This window comes from Peromyscus californicus, unplaced genomic scaffold (assembly GCF_007827085.1).
Source record: "Peromyscus californicus insignis strain IS unplaced genomic scaffold, ASM782708v3 Scaffold_14__1_contigs__length_90479793_seg_2, whole genome shotgun sequence".
In the NCBI taxonomy this organism is placed as follows: Eukaryota; Metazoa; Chordata; class Mammalia; order Rodentia; family Cricetidae; genus Peromyscus; species Peromyscus californicus.
In genome coordinates, this window is record NW_026294436.1 from 19,235,959 (window position 1) to 19,256,635 (window position 20,677).

Consider the following 20,677-nt stretch of genomic DNA (forward strand, 5'->3'; position numbering starts at 1 on the left):
TTTTGACCTGTGGTACTCCTGGCATGGTATCCTCACTCTCCTCACCATCCACAGCACATCGCTGACCATGGCATTCACGGCACGGGTCAGGCAGACTCGAGACTCTTTAGACGGCCCGTGTCCGTGGTGTAAACAAACTCAGGCGACATCCTGAACAGGCTGAGGGGCTGCAGCTGAAACTCCTCCCTGACTTGTCCTGCCGTGACTCTGGAGAGAGCCACCACCCACCGAAGTGGCCCAGGGAACGCTAATTTGCTTCGGTATCAGCCAAAAACCAATCAGGGGATAAAAACGAACCCCCACGAAGTGAAACATAAACCTGCAGTTTATGGACACAACACGGCCACGTGGCTCGGCAAATACGGATTACAGAAGGAAACACAATTTGTTCTGGCGTGTCCCCTGGTCCTAGCTTCTTCTGCACCCGCTTTCCTCTAGAAACAAACGCAACCAGTGACTAGAAACAAAAGGAAGAAGCCGAGTGTACCATAGGGATTTCTATCTGATGGTCACTTAAAGTCATCTCCAACTCCAGGAGCATTTGAATGAGAGCTGAGGGCTCCAGGGAGCCCAGACCTGCGGAGGTAAGACAGGGCTGGACCTTGGTATGTGACTCTGATTCCAACCAAAGTGCAAGCCCTGGCTTAGCAGAGGACCAAGTGTGACCCGAGACTTCTGCACCCAGAGATGCTGCACAGGGCAGCGGCAGTGGCTCAGGCATAACAAGCCAGAGAGGATTCTGGGCCAGCCACAGGTACGCATGATGTGTGGGCTTAGGGCCTGCATCCTGTGGCCCCCAGCCCTGAGCAGGGCCCGCACTTACTGGTAAGGACCTTGAGGGTGAAGGGGTTCTTCTGCTGGATGGTGTGGGTGAAGTGGAAGCGTGCGTTGCAGCTGTAGTCGGTCTGCATGTCCTGCAGCATGACGTTGGAGAAGTATAGGTCCCCATTATGGCCCTGGGAGACACGCTTGTCCTGAGTGATGGGCTCCATGGCTGTGGGGAAGCAGAGGGGCGACAGGTCAGCAGACCGACTCAACGATAATCATCTCTGCTGTTTAGGGGACCAGACGGGGGCTGGAGCTTGGTACCGTTTGGTCAACTCCTCCCAATCCTGCAGCAGGACGTGTCCGCTCCTTATAGCAAAGTGAAGGGCTGAATACATCCAAGGGGGTACATCTAAACCCAGATGGACATGTTCCCTTTGCCCAGGTTCTGTGACCACACTTTTCTAATTTCAGTTCATGCCACAACCTGACTGACCTCAAGGCCAGAGGGAGAGAGCACAAGCCTTTGCTCGCTCCCCGAGTCGGGGGTCAAGTGCACACCAAGCACAGGGAACACGGTGCAGGCAACAACCAGTACTCCTTCATCCTCAGACCTCAGTACCCAGCTGGTGCCAGAGCACACAAGGGCCCTCCATCGTGTGTTAAGTACGTCTGAACTTGGCCTTGTTGCGTTTAGTCAAAATTTAGCCATCATCAGTTATAATAGGGACTTTTATTTTGTTGACAATTACAATTGTCAGATGTATGCCGACTGATGATGCGCGCTGTCGATTTTAAGAGCTCTTCCAGTTTTAGAGATGGTAAGACCCAGGACGGAGGATGAACGGCATCATAAGGAGTGGCCGAGGATGCGACGTCGCTGTATTTTTCAGAAACTGGTGCCAACATTCAGGGTCAGCGCTTCAAGCTGTCAGGTCTGTTGACCTGCACTCCAGGCTGATCTACTTCCTGGTCCCACAACTGCTTCTTCACGTCAGTGATGCCAACTGTCCCTCAACAGGTGCCCGCTTCTTCCAATCACTCCTCAGAGGTCTGCGGAGGGCCTGCTGTGTGCCAGGTCACACGTTCCAGGGGGTTGGTGAAAGACAGACAAACCTTCAGGACAACAGGACAGAAGGAAGAGGTGGTGTGGAGAGGAGAACGCACTGGGGAGGAAGGGCGGGGCGGCAGAAGGGACCTTGTCCCCTTGGGAGTCCTGAGCCGAAGCCTGAGGTCTGCATGTCTGCGTCAGGCACAAAAGACAGAGATGCTGCAAGGCCCTCAGAAGCTGGAGGAGTGTGCCTGAGGCTGAAATGGCGTGGTCTAGCCCAGAGCTGAAGGGTGTAGGGATGAAGGAGAAGGGCTAGAGAGGCCGAGGAACCGGGTCATGGAGGAGGCTGTCCCTGGTAAAGGAGTCTGGGCCTGTCCTGAAGCAAGACAGGAACCAGTGAGAGCATTCAAAAGAGGCTACCTGACCCCGTTCTTAAAGCCGAAGAAGACCTGTGATGAATGAGATTTAAACCAGGTGGAAGCTCACAGGGCTCTGGCTGAGGAGATGTGAGTGAGGACAGAAATAAGAGGCTCAAGAGGTGCCATGGACCTGACTCAGCGACAAATAGGATGTAAGAGGTGAGAGAAGAGGGTCCGAACGAACCCACCCACGGACAGCCAGGCATCCTTCCCCACAGAGGTGAGGAGGCAGAGAGGGACGATGGCCGTGTACAAGGCCATCCTCTCCTGGCTGTACTGCCTCCCTGCACGGCCTCATCGGAAACAGGCTGGACAGTCAGGGTCGACGGACTGATGGACGGTAGGCAGGTAGGTAGATGGATGTATAGGATAATGGATGGGTGGCTAGACAGATGGGTGGATAGATGGGTGGGGAGGGAGGGACAGAATGAGGGACAGCAGAGGCAGACAGGTGGGCATAAAGGGTGAGGGGAGGGAAGTCCAGGGAGATGGGCAGGGAGTGAGAGCCAGAGGGCCAGGGCGGGGCCAGGGTGGAGGGCGGTGAGGGCTCACCTCTCCTCCTCTGTCAGTGCTCCCTATTGTTTTAATTGAAAACGTGGGAAAAACGGAAGTCTTTGCAGAGCTGGGTGAGCATCGGTCCACAACGGATCCAGAACCATCTCTGGGTGCTGTTACCTGGTCTCCTACTCCACACTCTCTCTCCCTTCACCACCTATGGACAATGTCAGTCCCCAACTCCCCTCCTGACTTCCAAGGGTGGGGACTGGAGTAGAACCCGACGGATCCAAGATGGAACAAAACTGTTAGCCCAGGTTACCCTCTTGAAAACACTTGCTTTCTTCTTCTTTTGTTATTCTTCACCTTCATCAGGGCAGGCACCAAGGACTTGCTGCGCGTGTGGCCCAGCTCTGAACACTCCTTACCTCTACCCCACCTCCCTCACGCACACGCGGATGGTGGTTCTGTTTTTTCCAGAAGAGGGAGCAGAGGCTCAGAGATGCTGCTTTTTTTGTTTTTGAGACAGGTTTTTTTTTTTTCTTTCTTTTTTTTTTTTTTGCAGCCTTAGCTATCCTGAAATTTGCTCTGTACGTCAGACTGGCCCCAGACTCACAGAGATTGCCCTGCCTCCCCCCTCCCCCCGCACATCCCATCCCACCTCCCAACCTCAACCTCAGTTCTGAGATTAAAGGCTTGTGCCACCTCCACCCAGCTAAGGGCTCAGAGCTTTGAAGCACCTTGCTCATGACCACACAGTAATATCAGCCTCTCTGCGTAGCTGTTTTGCACCACGTGGCCACTTCACATCTGCTTCTCACAAGGGGTTTGTTGTTGTTATTTTGTTTCTCGCTTCGGCTTAAAGATCCAGGGGAAGTCCGCCCTGGTGGGGAAGGCTTGTTGGCAGGAGCATGAGGCGGCTGGTCACACAGCATCCACAGTCAAGGAGCACAGAGGCAGGCTGCTGCTCGGCTTGCTGTCTCCTTTTAAATCCAGGATCCCAGCCCATAAAATGGTTACCACCTATATTTCGGGTGGGTTTTTTTTTTCATTTTAATTAACCTACCTAGAAATCCCTTACAGACAGAGATTTGTCTACAAGATCATTTGAGAGCCTGTCAAGTTCACAGTTAATATATTAACTGTCATACTTCCCATTCAACCCACCCACCGCATGCCCTGGAGCTGGGCTCTCGGTGAGGCCAGGCTTCTATACTTACAGCTGCTCATCCAGAAGATGACTGGGGACGGGAGGCCAGGCGGGGGGTTGCACTGCAGTGTCAGGGGGGCCCCCTCTTGAACCACGACGGGGTCTAGGTTTTCCTTGGGCCACAGGGGAGATTCTGAGGAGAAACAGAGGAGGGGGAAGTGAAGCTGATGGCCAGAGCTTGGCAGGCTCAAGAGAAGGGGAAATGGGAGAATCGGGGAGGCAAGAGAGAGGACATAGAGGGTGGCTCTTGAAAGGAGGGAGAAGCTTTTTGTGACACTGGATGCTCGTCTTCAGACGGCCTCTCCTCTCCCCTTCTCCAGTGCTCAGAGTAGCTGGTAACGTTGTACTGGCTAGTCTGGAAGGTTTCTTTCCAGGAATCTTTCTGGGGTGGAAGAGGACAGAGCCTCCCCCATCCCCCCTACACACCAGGGAGCCAGCACCAGCCCCGTCCCTGGCACTCACTGGACACCTGCAGGCGGATCCGGTTGCTAAGCGCAGTGCCAAATTTGTTTCGGGCAAAGCACTGGTATTCCCCTTCATATTCCTCAGGTCGTCCACCGCTGCGGAAGTCAATCACCAAGGTCCCAGACCTCCTCCTCATGGACACCCGTGGGTCCTTGGCAATATTGAAGAACCTGCTGTTTCGAGTCCAGTGAAAGCTGTGAATGACAGGGGCCTGGTCAACCGTATGTGAGGGCTGGAATAGGTCAGTTCCTAGAGCCCGACTCTATGGCAGACTTCTACTCCATCACCCTACCTCCATGCCAGTGGACCCAGTCCTGGCTGGGCACAGCCACCTGATACGCTTGGGAGAATGCAAAGGCCCAGGTCATGCCTGCTGGGACTGTACATACTGTGAGTGCTGTTACTATTTTAAGATGTGTTACATTTGTTGATGCCGTGGAACATTTGTTTAATGATGCAAAGATGTGTTGCATTCTTTTATGCTGCATTTGTTTAACTCTGTGAAGCTGTGATACTTTGCATGCCTAAAACACTGATTGGTCTAATAAAGAGCTGAATGGCCAATAGCAAGGCAGGGCTGGCAGGCAGTGAGAGAATAAATAGAAGGAGGAATCTGGGAAGAAAGGAAGAAGGAGCAGGAACAAGGAGAGGAGGACATCAGGGGCCAGCTGCCTAGCTACACAGCCACCCAGCCACACAGCCACCCAGTCAGCCACGGAGTAAGAGTGAAAGTAAGATTACAGAAGTAAGAAAAGGAAAATGCCCAGAGGCAAAAGGTAAACAGGATAATTTAAGTTAAGTAAAGCTGGCAAGAAACAAGCCAAGCTAAGGCCAGGCATTTATAATTAAGAATTAAGCCTCCGTGTGTGATTCATTTGGGAGCTGGGTGAAGGGCCCCCCCAAAGAGCAAAAGAGTAAAAAACAACCAACACCAGGGACAGACAGTGGTTTCTTAAAAAACAAAGCAGAGTCAGCGGCTTTCTTTACCTAGTGACATTCCTGGGCCCCTCCTAGGAATGCAAACTCCTTACTTCACCAACGCACATGTGCCAAGGTGCCACCTCTCTGCTCTGCCACGCCTTAATAGTGTCATTTGCTCTGAAGACAGCATGGATGGTAGAGGCTGCCTGTTCCGAGGTTGACGAGTGCTTCATGGGGACCATGGGTCAGCAGTGTGCGGACCATGGAAGGGCAGCTTTGGATGAACTGGCAGGCTAATGACATAGAGCTGGAAAGAGCCTAAACTATCCCCCTGGGCCTGGGGGGGGTGGAGGACTCAGCAGCAGAGCACTTGCCTAGCACGTACAAAAATCTAAGTTCTACCCTTCATATTGAAAAAGGAGGAAGAGGAAGAGAGGAGGAAGGATGAAGGCATCATCACCATCAACATCATCATCACCACCATCACCACCACCACACCATCATCATCATCATCATCATCATCATCATCATCATCATCACATTCTCAGCTTGTCCTGGGAGGATGTCACAGCCAGCCGCACACATTCTTGGCTCCCTGTTCTGTTGTGGTACAGACACAGCAAGGTGCAAGGACAGCAATGGCTGCTTAGAGTCCTTGTCCCCACAGAGGACCCATGTGGAAAAGACCAGTCTTAGAGGTCTAGTGTTCTGACTGGCCTTATAGGGTGACACCCACTTGGGATGAGGGAATCCCTGCTGGTTCTGGGTGCATCCTTCTCAGTTTGACTGTCTCACACGAACCCAGGGGCAGAGTGAACTTCCACCCTGCATTGTTTCCCTGATGCTGGACACATGCTGCCACTTTGAAAATGGAACACATTATTTAACATCTTCACTTTGCCAGGATATGCCATTTGGCAGAAATGGATCTGGCCTTGGTGGTCAAGGAGTGGGTCTAAACCCTGGTTTAGTCAAGCTGGTGACTTGTAGGAAGGGTGTTTAAAATCACCCTCTCTCCTCAGGAAGACACTGGTCCTGCCACAGAGGAAGAGGGGTGGATGAATCAGACCACGTAACAGCACAAAAAAGTCTGGATAGGACAGGTTTCTCCTTCCTGTCTACTGACCTTGAATTTGAGACAAGCAAACACAAGCTCAGAATGAAAGCCTTGAGTTAGCTAGGAAGAGGGACTTCCTGAAAGCTGAACATGGGGTGGATGATGGCCACACTGGGCCGCACAGCATGTTACACTAAAAGTCTGAAAATAACATCGAGCTGTGTCTAGTGGCGCACACCTGTAACCCTAGTACTTAGGGAGGGAGACTGGGGCAGGAGAGTGATGAGTTTGAGGCCAGCCTGGGATACATACCGAGAATCCAGGGTTTCACTGCAACAGAAACAAGCATTTTAACGTCTTCATCCTGGTTTCCTTGTGAGGTAAATTTCCTACTTTGCTAAAACAGGTAAAAATCCCACAAACACAAGGGCAGTTCTGTTTTTTTTCCAGAAGAGGCAATGGAGGCTTACAGCTCTGAAGCACCTTGCTTATGACCACAGTAATATCTGCCTCTCTGCACAGCTGTTCTGAGCCACGTGGCCACTTCACATCTGCTTCTCACAAACTGGCTCGCCTGTGTGGCACCTGGTAAATGTCAATGGATGTTGTTTGGATGGATGAACCAGACATTTTTAAAAGAGATTTGTTTTACCTTGAATTATGTATGAAGAGTATGTGCAGGGGTATGTGTGGGTATAGAGGGGTATGTGCTGAGATGTGGGGGGGGGGATATGTGTGGAGGGGTATGTGGGGGGTATGTGTGTGGGGGGAGGACATGTGGAGGTTATGTGTGAGTGTGTGTGGGGTTATGTGCAGGGGGAGGATGTGTGTGTGGGGGGTATGGGGGTATGTGTGGGGGGAGGGTATGTGGGGGTTATGTGTGGATGTGGGGGGGTATGTGCACTTGATTGCCTGTGGAGGTCAGGTGCGGTGGATGCTCCTGGAGCTGGAGTTACAGGTGACGAGGATGCTTGGAATTGAGCTCAGGTCCTCTGCAAGCGCAACACTCACTGGTAACCATCGAGTCATTTCTCAAGCTCTGGGCCAAGCTTTTCAGTTTGCTTGCCGTAAGTATGACCAAGAGGTGGGCCAGGTCAACGGTGACTTTTCAGGTCCCTCCCCTCCACTCACCTGGGGGCAGGGTTCCCTTTAGCTTCACATTCAATCAGGATGTTATCACGGGGGTCCACGATGTGGTCCTTCACTGACTGCTTGGTGATAGTTGGGGGCTGGGTCACTGCAACGGGACACATGTGGCGAGGGTCAGAACTGCAAGGACCTGCCCCGAACTTGGTTTAGGGAGGGGCTGGAGTCAAGAGCACCAGGAGCCACCAGGGCAAGCAGGCAAGGCAAGCAAGCAGGTATGAGTGATACCCTAGTCTAAAGATGCAACTTCTCAAACAGGCTTGCAGGATGGGGGTGGATGTCAAAGGTGGAGCACAGGAACCCCTTTAAGAAGGTCCAGTCTCGGGGTTGGAGATTTAGCTCAATGGTAGAGTGCTTGCCTAGCAAGCGCAAGGCCCTGGTTCGGTCCTCAGCTCCAGAAAAAAAAAAAAAAAAAAAAAAAAAAAAGAAGGTCCAGTCTCCCTCTGAGCAACTGAAAACCGGGCTTTGTTTCATCCAGGCTCACACACTGCACAGGGCACAACAGATCCTGCTACATGTGTGCTGAGTGGATATAGGCAGGAAACCAGCTGTGACTGCAGAATGCAGGGCTGTGATGGTTCTGAGCCACGAGTCTCTACAGACGGCCAGACTGCTGAGGCCAGAGCCAAGAGAGGCTTCAGGCCCTTAGAGCTTCTCGAGGGCTTCCCTGTGTACCAGCAAGCTGGTGTTCTGCCCAGGGGTGCAGTGGCAGCCGCCAGTGGATGAAGGAGCTGCAGTAGCTATGGAACATCTGTAGACCTTCTTCTGACCACCTACCCACCCCCCTGTACTGGGGACATCATCTTCCATTCGCAAAGGACTCACGATAGGGCTCTAGGCTTGAGCAGCACCCACAGGCAAGGAAGAGGCCACTGGTTCCAAGCCCTGTTTCCTCAGCTGGCCTTTCCCCAGCCCCTCCTCCCTCCCTCCAACCTCCCAGAGGCTCTAGGGCATGGAGGCACACGGGGCACTTACGCTCATTCTGAATGCTTGCTGTTAGTTCCAGTGGGTTAGCATTGGGAGGGGGAGAGAAGGAGAACACTGTTATTGCACACAATTGACCAGCTAACTGTAGGGCGTCCTCTTGCCCTAGCATACAGGGTTGGGGTGGGGAGACATGGGAACAGCACTGGGCATGAGGATTTCCTCCAGATGTGGAACTTGGCAGAAGAGCCAGGCAAGGTTGGAGAACAGACCCAGCAAATACTTCATGGAAAAGATGTATCACCAGGGAGACTGAGACTACACAGCAGGGCAGGACCAGTAACCAATGGAGATGTCACCAGGGATGTCCAAATGTCCCCAAATGATAACACTGCCTGAAAGGGACCCCTCAGATGCTTCCTGGTATCTGATACCATGGAGGGATGTGGAAGCACATCCTTGGTGCACAGGGTCAGCATGGAGATGCTGGGGAACCAGTAGATGAGTGGACTTTAACCACTTGTAAGGGAAAGGGGCCTAACGTACAGAAGCGCTGAGGGCCCAGAATCCCATTCCTCTATTATACTGTTTCTCTCGTACACAAAAACATGTTCCATGAAAGTCCTGTTCCTGGCTGACAGGATCCCGGCATGTGGCCGAGTCCACCACTCCTTGTGTCTCCCACAAATGGGACAAAGAGGTAGCGGCACACATCCTCACCAGCCACGTCCGAGCACACGGGCTGTGCACAGGTGTGCTCCTGCTTCTCACATGCTACCCAGCAGACGAATCACTGCAGCTAGAGAAGATGCAGGCTCTGGCTGGGATGGCCTGCTGGAGAGCTTCGACTCACTTTGTTGCTTTCTTTCAATGCTGGGGGTGGAACCCAGGCAAGTGCTCTACTATGAAACCTCATCCATTCCAAGTCCTACATTCCTGACAAGGGCCTCGGTGGTGCTGGGGCCTACGAACTGTGCCCTGGGTAGCACAGTGGGAAGACATGGAAAGCAAGCCTTGGTGCAAACAGATGTGGAGAAAAGACAAGAGATGTCTCCAGGACTCTTCGGTGTCTTTTCTTAGGATACCACGAGGAAGCAACATGACATCCTCATGTCACGCTGGTGCAGGGGTCAGGCACGCATGGGCACCATGGGCTTCCTTTTTCAGAGTGAGTGCTGTTGGGGAGAGCAGGAGGTAGGGGCTTTGGGGCAGAGTCATGGTGACCTTGATGTCGTCCCTCCAGAGTAAAGAGACTTGGAGGAGGAGGTGCAGGCTCAGAAAGGGCAGCCTGCAGAGCCAGGGCTCACCTAGGCCCAAGAGAGTCACAGAAGCAGAGAAAAGGACATGGAGAAGGGATGATGTGTGGCGGGAATGAGCAGGCCACCATGCAGGCTGTCAACAAGGGAAAGTCTCTATGGTATGGTCTTTATAGGGGTTCCACGAGCAAGGTGGTGTGGGCCTCAGAGCAGTGAAGGGACATTCTGCTTTGTGCTTGTCCGGGTCCGCCTGGGCTGGAAACAAAGGAATGAAAAGCCCGAGGAAAGGCATGAGGCTCTGCACGCGGGCTCTGCACATGGGCTCTGTGGCGCTTTTGGCTGCAGCACTTTCCCCTGTCGATAGACTTCCTGCCAAGAACAGGAAGTCTATAAAGACCCAAAGCCGGTGGGGCTCGCACAGGAGAAGATACGGAAGGGAGAGGGCCAGTCTCCAGACAGCTAGGACTGGCACTTCAGCACATTCCTTGTGACCACCGGCTGGGCTCTGGCTTCATTTCAGGACACAATGGTGCCTCTTGGTCCTCATGTACCCTGTTCCCAGGCTCTGGCCCCCTTCCACGGCATCTTGAATTCAAGGAGGGGTGGTCACATCACATGACTAGGGTTCTGCGGACGCTGGCTTCGGAGACAGAATATATACTAGCTTCCCCAGAGGCTGTTGCAGAGCTTTCAAAATCCATCCTTCGTGGGCTAGTGACACCGTTGTCCTTGACATTGTGGCCAAGGGAAAGTGGAGATATTTTAGCCAGTGGAGATTCCCAAGTCAGCCTAGAACTGGCTGATTGCTGACCCTAGCCCCACCTGGGTAAGGGCTTCTAGAGCATCTCCTTGCCTAGTGGGATAATGGCATCTCAGTCACCACCCTGCTCCCAAGGGATTTATTGCAGGGACAGAAGAAAGCCAGAAGACAAGCTGTGATAGAGAGAGGTTAATGGGGACAACCTGTCCGTCAAGGACAACAGTGCTCTCCTCCGTCACCCCACCACACGCTCTTCCTTCCTTTCACGAAACTTGCTATCTGACGATGTCGGAGAATGAGTTTGGTCTTTTGGTTTCCGAGAAGGAGAAAATGGCCCTGTAATCCATCTCGGTGGTGGTGAGCAGGTGCCTGTCCTGGCTCCAGGGCTCTGCCTTCAGGCCTCTCTTTTCTTTCTGGGCTCTGGTAGTTAGTTGATCTCTGGGCTCCATCCTAGGAGGATGTGGGGTGGGCGTGTTACTGAGGCCATCCCATATGAGGGTGGGGAGGAGCATCTCTCCATTCCGCTGTCCTCTTCTGTTGGTTCCTAGGAGAAAATCCTGAATCCTCTTGAGTGGAAGGAAAATGGAAGTACAGGCAAGCTTCCAGAAGACTCACTTTTTGGCAAGGCCATTCTGGCTGATGAGGTGACCCACTACTTTTTTTTTTAAGGTCATGCTGTTCTCCTCTAGGCTAATGGGAGGGAGGTGGCGTGTGACTTCACTGGCAAGGCAATTGGAGCCAGAGGCTGGGCGCGTCAATAAGGGATTGTGCAGCCATCCAGGGCGCTGCTCTAGAAAGCTGCTGTGCCAAGCGCCAGAATGGAAGCAGTGCCCTGCCCCAGAGGCACAGAGAATGCCCTGGAGGGGCAAATGAGTGAGACACCAGGCAGGACAGTCTCTAGTCCCATCCCCTCAGCCCCACCATACCAGCAAAGGGGATGAGTCAGGAACACCTGACTTGTCCCAAGCCCAGATGGCAGGTAGGCTCCGAGAACGTGGGAAGGGCTGTGGTTAAGGCAGGGGAGAAACTTGCTGAGGAAATCCTTGTCCTTGCTGTGCCACTGTTCTGAGTTCAGTTTCTGCGGAAGAGTCGTTGAAATTGGTCTGTAGCAACTAGGGAGGTGCGGTGCTTTATAGGGTGTCCATCCTGACACAGCCTGAACCAACTACAGCCACACGGTAGAGAGATCCTCTCAGGGAGCTGCCACTGTCAAGTGCTGCCTCTGCCTCTTCCCTGGCTCCCTAACCTGTTGGCGAAGGATGGCACCGACATCCAGATTTCCTGTGAGATCTCACATGTGGTGAGGTCATCACCACTCTGAGGACTCTGTCTGGCCTAGGGCAGCTGCAATTCCAGTGAGGTCCAAGGACTAAAAGGAAGCAGGACCTAGCAGAGTAAAAAGACCCGATTCCCTTCTGCCTTTATCACCATGAAAGGTGTGACCCTAAGCAAGGAATGGCCTGGTCTGTGTAGACCACATGAAGGAAGGGATGGGTCCTCCCTGTCCTCCTCCAGGATGTTGGGATGGGGAGTCAATGGAGAGAAAGTTAGGGTTCTCAGCCTTCTGCCTCAGGCAAGTACATGGGTTTCCTGTTATATCCCCGTCTCCAGTCGAGCTTAGACATCCCTATTTTCAATTCAGAAGCCCTAACCATCTATCCCTGTGTTCACGCTGCAGGAGCCCCTCCCCCACCGGCCCTGTGTATCTCACGGCAGGTGAGTGAGAAGTGGCAGAGGAGAAATGAGCCTTCGCCGTGTTCTCGCTAACCTAATTTCCTCAGCACCCTCCTCTCCAGGGACACGCCTTTATCACGCCGCTTATTAAACTGTCTGCCTGGCTGTTAATGAGACTCTCCTTGAGCCCACCCCAGACGGTCACCATGGGAACGCTGGTCCCACAACTCCCCTCTCTCCCCCTTCCATGTATAGAGATACTCGGGCAGCAGTGGTCTTGGCCAGCTTGCTTCTGGGATCAATTCCTAGTTATTACTGGTCTCTGTCATCCAGAAGTGCAGACTCCTCTTGGGTAGCTGTGACTGGAGTGGAGGAGGTCTGGCTTTAGAGCTCTGTGGGGCCGTCTTGGAGGCCACCTTCACTTCCCACCTCCTTCGGCCATCTGTTAACTGGAGAGAGTCCAAGTCTATCTTGGCATCACATGGACTCCATGAATTCCTTGAGGCAGAGAGCAGGGGGCAGAGGTGCTGTGCCTGTACCTTAGTGCTAGGACGCTGAGATATCCAACACACGTGTCAAAACTGTGGCAAAGGGATGTGTGTTTACAAACAGGGCCGAGGAACAAGCAGCCAACCAACAGCCACCAGTGAACACAGTACCAGAGAGGGTGACTCTAGAACCAGACATCGGCTCAGCGTGTCAGGTTCAGACGGGGCTCTGCCACCGGGAGCAGAAACGAGTTCCGTATTTGGGTAGTTATGAGGGAACGCTGGGACAGGAAGAACCCGTGCCCGGCTCTCCCACGGTAACATGCTATAGCTTCACATAAGTGGCTGTGTCTTTTACAGAGATAATGTCCTTGCCAATCCTCTCCCAGGCTATCCACCATCATCCTTATGACTCCAGCCAAGACCAGGTATCAGCTCTGGGTGTATCAAGTTAGAGAGACTAGTAAGGACACCCCACCACTCTTGACCCTAGAAACTGCTTTTAGAAAGGGTAAGTCAAGGCTAAGGCTATGCTGGTAAATATGAGGGGAGAGGAGAACTCCAGGTGACCCTCAGAATTTAAAACTATGTTACCCTTGATTCCACTCGGCAGGTTCCGGGCCGCACAGACACCAGCTTATCCACAGCCCTATGAAGAGGCCTGCATCTTAGTTTCCAATTTCCCAGTGGGAGCCTACATTAAGTCTTTGGAGAAAAACCCAGCTCTGAAGCCTGAAACCCACCATCACTCCCCCCCATCGACCTCTCGCCTCCCTGACCTCTCTCCCCAACATCATCCCTCCACTATCAGGAGCAAAATGGACAGAGCCAGCACAGAACTCACGATCCATCGGAATCTCAATGGCCTCTCCGAGGCTGAGGAGGAAGAGGATGAGGGCTATGTGGACCCAGGGTGGTGCCTGCTGCCTGTCCATCCTCAGCACCGGGCCTTGCTCCCAGCTGCCCAGCCCACGGGCTCTCGGTGCCTTGTGCCGCTCTACGTGGGCTTTCCAGACAGTGCTCAGCTGGAGAGAGAAAACAGCAGCAAGTGAGTTCCTCTTGAACTTGTGTTTTGCTCTACCCATCCCCCAGAGTCTCAAAAGACTCAAGGAGCCTCTTGGCCACAGACTGGGAATCTCCTAGACCAGGGTTTCTAGCCTTGGGACAAAACAATCCAAGGCTTAGGGACTGTCCTATACATTGTAGTGTGTTGGAAGTGCCCATGGTCTCTACCTATCCAATGTCAGTAGAGCCAGCCAGCCCTGCTGCCAATAAAAAAACATCTCTGGACATTGACGCTTTTCCCAGATGTTCCAGATGCTGCAGGTGGCATCTCCAGAGGACAAATCCACCGATAATTAAGACCCAGCATGAAATAAAGGCAACTCCGCATAGAGGAGTCATTAAGACACACACTGGCCTAGAGGTCCTGGATAGATGTACCAGCTCAGAGCCTCCCTGGACCACCTGCTGAGTGTGCCTGGAGCAGGATGTGTTTGGGTAAGGACACAGGAATAAGACCTCATGAAGACCTATGGAGAGGCGGGAGGACTGTCCAAAGAGAAGGGATGAGCTGTGACTTAAGTTCAGCACTCTTAAGGCGGCCCGAAGCTCCTAACTGCTCCAGGCTGCCAGCATCACGGGGCCACGTCAAAGGGGAAGGCTGCGTGTGGAGTCTCCAGAATCCCCCAGCTTTCCTCAGTGAGCATCTGTATCAGCGGAACACACAGTGCCACTCCTGCTTTATTCCTGTTTTATTTGGCTGGAACTTGAAGCCACAGTCAACTACACACACACACACACACACACACACACACACACACACACACACACACACACACACACACACAAGTAGGTAGAGGACAGGGCCCAGGGAAGAGCTCCTCAGAGATGAAGCCATCATTCTGGGGTCCTGTAGTAGGAAGCATCACCCGTCACTACCACCACATGCCAGAATGAAGGATTCTGGCTCACATTTCAGCAACTGAGCCTAACAGTAGTCCCCACCCCACTCCCGTGTGTGTGTGTGTGTGTGTGTGTGTGTGTGTGTGTGTGTGTGTGTGTGTGTGCGCGCGCAGCGCGCGCGCGCACGCGCGCGCATCTGGCCTCCATCTACCTGCCTCCCTTCCCATGGCCCCCTCCTTGGTTTTGGACCACCAGTGTTCCAGGTTGGAGTGACTGCCATGGCTCCCTAAGTAGTCCTGCTGCTCCATCTCTGTGCCCCCGTTCATTCTCTGTCCATGACCAGAACTGTTGTTTCTAAAGCACAAATACAAACATGCCGCTCCTTGTCACCTCTCACTATTGTCCCCAGGTTCACGCTAACTTCCTTTACTGGCTGGACGCCCCAAACCATGAGCCTGCCTGATCTCTCTCACGCTCGCCTGGCATGCTGCTCCTCAAGGGCCTCGGTGTACGCTGCCTTGACCACTGGACAGGTTAACCTTGGAGCAGGACAGTCTGTGACCTTGGCCTCCTTCATCAGGATTTGCTCAGTGTTACTTAAGGGGTCCCGAATACCCGCTTTCTACTCCCACGATGGCATCCTGGGCTTTGCGTTCATTCCAAAAAGTCACTTGAAGGCTCCATACATGGGAAGGTTTGTTTATTATCCAGTCTTAGGAACTTGCCACAGTACCAAATAGCCCCTCAAAATGTGTGACAGACGGACATAAGGATGGGTAAGAAAAGTGAACTAGCAAATGAGTTAATGAAAGAAGTGGCTTAGACGGTATTATTTAAGAAAGTAGTCTATGATTTGAGAATTCCATAAAGTGTATTTTGAACATATTCATCCCCTCCCTCACCTCCTCCCATGTCTCATCTCCGTTCACTACCTACACAAGGGTGAGTTTTCTCCTTCTTCTTTTATTAACCCCACCTAATTCTGTTTGTGCTGCCCCCCTACTCCTGGGAGTGCGGCTGCCCTGGCCCCACTAAGGGTCACATCATTAAAGAACACTGACGGTCTCTCCCAGCAGCTATTAAATGCTATTAAATTCCTTGGCCAGCAGTGGTTTTGTGCTCACCTTCCCCCGCCCCATGTTGGGATTTTATCGGGCTGGAGCTCGCACGGGTCTTGTGCATGTTATCACAGTCATGATGTTTGTTGAGTGTGCTTTATCACAGTCACACTCACGCTTGCAACTGCTCTGCTGTGTCCGGAGCACAGCGTGTGTTTTCATGACATTATCTACCACTCCTGGCTCTTATAATCTCTCTGCTCCCTCTTTGTGAAGATCCCTGAGTTTTAGGGGGCAGTGTTTATGTGTGTGTGTGTGTGTGTGTGTGTGTGTGTGTGTTTGTGTGTGTGTGTGTGTGTGTGAATCTGTCCCTCTAGAAAACTACTGGGTGACATAAGAAAGCACAAGCTGGAGAGTGACTAAGGTGGAAAAATCCCTCCCCTCCAGGTCAGATGCCAGGAAGCCAATGAGCTGGAAGAAGACAGTCCGTCTTCCAAGGACGGACCCTGTGGCTAGGAGGCATCCCAAGAGTTAACTCTCCAGGATGGTCCTTACACTGTCCTTCAGGAAGGCCACTAATGCTTCACTCTGACTCACACATCTCCAAAGATCAGCCTGACTTTCTGGCTGGAGCCGCAGTGTGGAGGGAAGGCATGGCCTTCCTTCAGGGAAGGGGTGGGAGGGCTTAGTTTGGCTCCCTGACCACCGTGTTTGGCTCAGGACCTGCCAAGTGGCAGAGAGATGGGAAAGGGGCGATATTCATTCTGGGGATCTTGATGGAACTAGGGAGCCAGAAATTATTCCTTAATCAGAAACACATTGGCAGGAAAAAGCCCAGCTGTTAGGGATGTTTGAAATTCACAGTCTAACAGCATCATAGATAAAGGACATCAAGATAGCCACATTCTGCTGCCCAATAAGTCCCTTCTTTGTTCTCGTGAACCCATTTTCCCCCAACCAAACATTAAAAGAAAAAAAAACTCAAAGGTTATTTAATTTGACACAAGCTATTTAATTTTAAACAATCCCCTCACTTTTCAGATGAAGAATCCATAGCCAGAGGAGAGCAAGAGACTGGCTTAGACTCACCCAGCTGGTTAGTGGAAAGCTAGGAAAAGAATCCAGGCGTCCTGAGGTCTAGACCAGGACTTTTCTACCCAGTTTCCTTGTCTTTGTTACACAGCAAAGTCCCAAAAGGAAGATGCTATTTTAAAAGGCAGCATATAGTTTCTTAGTTTTAAACAGAAAACTTCCCATGACTCTTCAATTTTACTGGGTATATGCCCCAAGGATTTAAAGCAGGTTCTCAAGCACGTATGTGTGCACAGTATCACTTACAATGGCCAAACAGTGGAAATGCTCAAACATCCATCCGAGATGGATGGAGAAGCGGATAGGTGGATTTGGGTTTATACATACCATGGACTATTATCCAGCCACAGAAAAGAATAAAATGCTGACACACGCTTCTCTGTGAAACAATTCCCAAAACACATTAATGAAAGAGCCCACACTGTCCCATACAAATGGTCCCAGGTACAGATTTCATAGAAATACCCAGAATCAGTAATTGCAGAGATAGAACACCATTGGTGCCAGACAGTTCCTGGGGGATGCCACAGGGAGTGACTGCTGGTGGCATGGGTTTCCTCTGAGAAGATGAAGATGATTTGGAGCTAGACAGAGATGGCAGTTAAGGCACATGTTGTGAATGTACTGAACGTCACTAAATTCCGTACTTAAAATGGTTTATTTTTTAGATAAATTTCACACCAATAAAAGAAAGGTATCACATTGGTCTCTGTAACATTCTCACAGGGCACATAGTAGGCACCCTTCCCACACACTGGGAGGGGATTTCCATTTGAGTTAAGGGAATGGGTGGCTTAGAGCTGTGGCATTGAGCACAGAAGACCCGGTGCACAGTGAGGGCATAGAGACCTGCTAGGGTCCTCACATCAGCAAGACCCACGGTTCCCCCAGTCTGATAACCAGGGAAAAGGGGGCAGGGCTCCTGGCCCACAGCAATGACATCCACATCTCTAAAGACGGCCTGATTTATTGTCAACCACAGTGGAGTAGCCGTCACTCCATGCCAAGGCATGCCATCTCCTAGGTCCCTTTTCGGGCCTTCTCAATAACGTAAGGGGTGTATTCATTTTGTTTCCTGTTGCTGGGATAAGCACTCTGACAAAAGGAAGGGTTTATTCCCTAGGGAAGAAAGGGTTTATTTTATCTCAAAATTCCAGATTGTAGTCTCTCTCTAGGGGAGGTCAAGGCATCAGGAACTGGAAGGAACTAGTCACATCCACAGTCAAGAGCAATTCAAGATCCTCCACCCAGGGGAGGTGCCACAGTGGGTGAGTCTTCCCACCTACTTAAAGTCATCTAGGTAATCCCTGGCAGACATGCGCCACCACATGCCAACCTAATCTAGACAATCCATCATTTCAACTCTTCCCTGTCTATTCTAGACTGTATCCAGTTGACAACAGAAATTAACCATCACAAGGGGTTAATGCATAAGGGAGATGGTGGGTGTGTGGGCTCTGGTAAGAGCCCCTTGGTGGGATGAGGAAGGCCTCATTCCTCATTCCCTACAGGGAAAGTGGAGGAGGTAGGGCAGGTGAAGGCTGGAGGCTGGCCACTGGCCACCGGCATCTTTGAATATTGAAATACGGGACAAAATGCTTTTGTTTAGCATCACAAGGGTACAACCAGGACCAGGGAGGAGGAAGCTTCAGAGGGGAGGTGTTTCTCTGAGTTGCAAGGAGAAGCCACATATCAGTCCACAGCTACCACACTCCATCCATGAAAAATAAACCCTAGTGAGAAGAACGGTGGGTACCACTCAAATGTGCAAACTCCTGAACTCTTAAACTTCTGGGAAGGGGCCAAATCAGATTTTAGATTTTTTTTTCACCTTGTGAACATGAATGCCAAATAACTTCTGTTACCTTGTTTAGAAACAGTCCACACCCTTGAGCGACCTGCCTCCTGAGCGACTCAGATTTGAAATGTGAATTTGGTCATGATGTGCTGCCAAGGAAGATACTGGCATGGTGGTTTTTGGTCCAGCTTGCAGGCACTAGCCATGCACTCAGACCGCCCGCGCTGACGTCATTTCCAGGTACAAGGTGGAGACCCTCGGCCTCAGAGCTTTGTACTTCTCTTTGCCCCAGAAGCACTTCCTCTGGGAATCACTGCAGCATTCGTGAGGCACACAGCAAACGCGCCACACATGCTTGCTGCTGCCACGGATCAGGACTTCCCCTCCCAGGGATGAAGGGCGTACACACGCTGGCGGCCCATGTGACTATCCACAACGGGTGAGTAGTTACAGGAATTATCCACTCATTGTCACAGCTTGAAATTCTATTTCTCCCTTTTGTTTTTCTGGGTCCTGATTGCTCTCCCCACTCCGCCCCCCGATTGAAGGCCCCTGGTGTTGATCCCACAAGCTGTCCCTGGCAGATGGAATAGGTACCCACAGCTCCCTCCTTCAAGCTGTCGCCCCCAGGAGCGACATCCCCACAGCCCCGTCTCAGGCAGGCTGTGACAGCAGTACAATATGTCTGAAGTGACAGAGAAAGACGGGCAGCCTGGAGACAGGGCTCAGCTGGGGGCTCTGGTCCCCTGAGCGGCGGCTGCCACAGGCTTTCAGGCAGCAGGCAGCCGACATTCATGGACGCTGCGGTCCCACCTGGTGCAGGCACTGAGCTAGGGAACTCATATGTGGGTGGAAACAGGGTTTATCCACTCCCACATACCCCACATTTCCAGGAGGGATAACAGGACATGAACTGGAGAGGACCAAAATGAAATGACCAGGAGGCTTAAGTTCAAGGATGAAAACACCATCCACTCACACACACTGTGGCAGCTCTGCTGAGCAGGCGCAGAAAGGTGCCGTCCCGCAGGCAAATGAATCAATTAACTGTGACCCACGAGGCTGATGGAACATTGTTCAATGCTGAACAGAAATGGGCTACCCAGCCATGAAAAGTCGGAGGAGCCGCTTGGATGGATATTACAGAGTGAATAATTCTAACTGTATATCATTCCAAAAAGGGCAAGATGCGTAGTCAGAAAGACCAGAGGGTGCCAGGAGGTGAGAGACATGAATCCGTGTCACACCATGCTTGTGGACTGTAGACTCACCACATCATTACAAAGTTTTCAGACCCAAGAAATACACAACACCAAGTGTGATTCACGCTGCCCCGGGTGCCCTGGTGATAACGGTATGTGACTCCAGGAGTATCAGTGGCGTCCAGCAAAGGACAGCGTGGACGGGAAGGCTCTGCCGCTGGGGTCAGGGAATGTGTGGGAGTCCAATGTACCAACTCAGTTCTGCCATGGATCTAAAACTGCTCTTTAAAAATTAAGTTTATTAAAGAAGACGTCATGGTAGGATGGTGGGAGAGTGTGAAGGAAGAGGCCTTTGGAAGAAGGTGACACCTGGTTAAGACCTGAGTGGCGAGAAGGAGCCGATCTTGTAAAGGTGGGTCACAAAAAGCATCCTAGGTAGAGAGAACTGCTTGTGCCAAGGCCCTGTGGCAGCCAGTGCATTGGGACATGCAGGGAACTGACGGGAGCCAATGTGGCTGATGAAAGAGTGCACATGGACAAGGAACATGGCACTGTCCGGGAGACAAAGAGCCTCCTCACAGAGGCCTCTGATGGCCAGCATGGGGCACCAAAACTATATTCCAGGCATTCCAGGTTCTCAGCAGGAGTGACATGGTGGTGAGACCCGTGCATGAGGACCACTCTGGCTACAGGGTGGAGGGGCCGGGTGGGAGCACAGCACCACTTAGGCCCCTCAGTCTCTGGGTGAGGCCAGCCTTCAGTTTCTACCCTCGTATCACCGAAACCTGGGGCAGCCCGCTTCCCAGCATTGCGGGACTTTGAGCCAAGTATTCAGTAGGGAGCGGACACTTTCTCGAGACCCTTGGTCCTAAATATCACATCAGGTGAGTAGAACATTCTTTTGACGAGCTTCAGGAGCCAGTTCCAAGGGAGGAATCTGGGCATCCTGTTTCCATAGCTACTCCCCAGGCAGAATGCCACTGGGATGGGC

The 20,677-nt window shown here is 52.0% G+C and overlaps 1 protein-coding gene across 19 annotated transcripts in view; it reads right to left on the minus strand.

Annotated features, from left to right (window-relative positions):
• The window catches only part of Nfasc (neurofascin), a 176,435-nt gene that overhangs the window by 67,027 nt on the left and 88,731 nt on the right, over positions 1-20,677 (minus strand). For 12 of the 19 annotated variants that reach the window (XR_008217892.1, XR_008217891.1, XM_052736922.1 and 9 more), the window contains 6 exons: positions 13,476-13,656; positions 8,505-8,522; positions 7,515-7,620; positions 4,403-4,599; positions 3,951-4,073; positions 824-994 (listed from right to left, as the gene is read on the minus strand). Coding sequence is in view for 17 of the 19 variants with exons in the window: in XM_052736922.1 (XP_052592882.1) it covers positions 824-994; positions 3,951-4,073; positions 4,403-4,599; positions 7,515-7,620; positions 8,505-8,522; positions 13,476-13,656 (796 nt within the window). In the remaining 2 variants the exon portion in view is untranslated. The remainder of the gene's footprint in view (positions 1-823; positions 995-3,950; positions 4,074-4,402; positions 4,600-7,514; positions 7,621-8,504; positions 8,523-13,475; positions 13,657-20,677) is intronic. The other 7 variants (XM_052736929.1, XM_052736917.1, XM_052736930.1 and 4 more) reach the window with 1 other exon arrangement.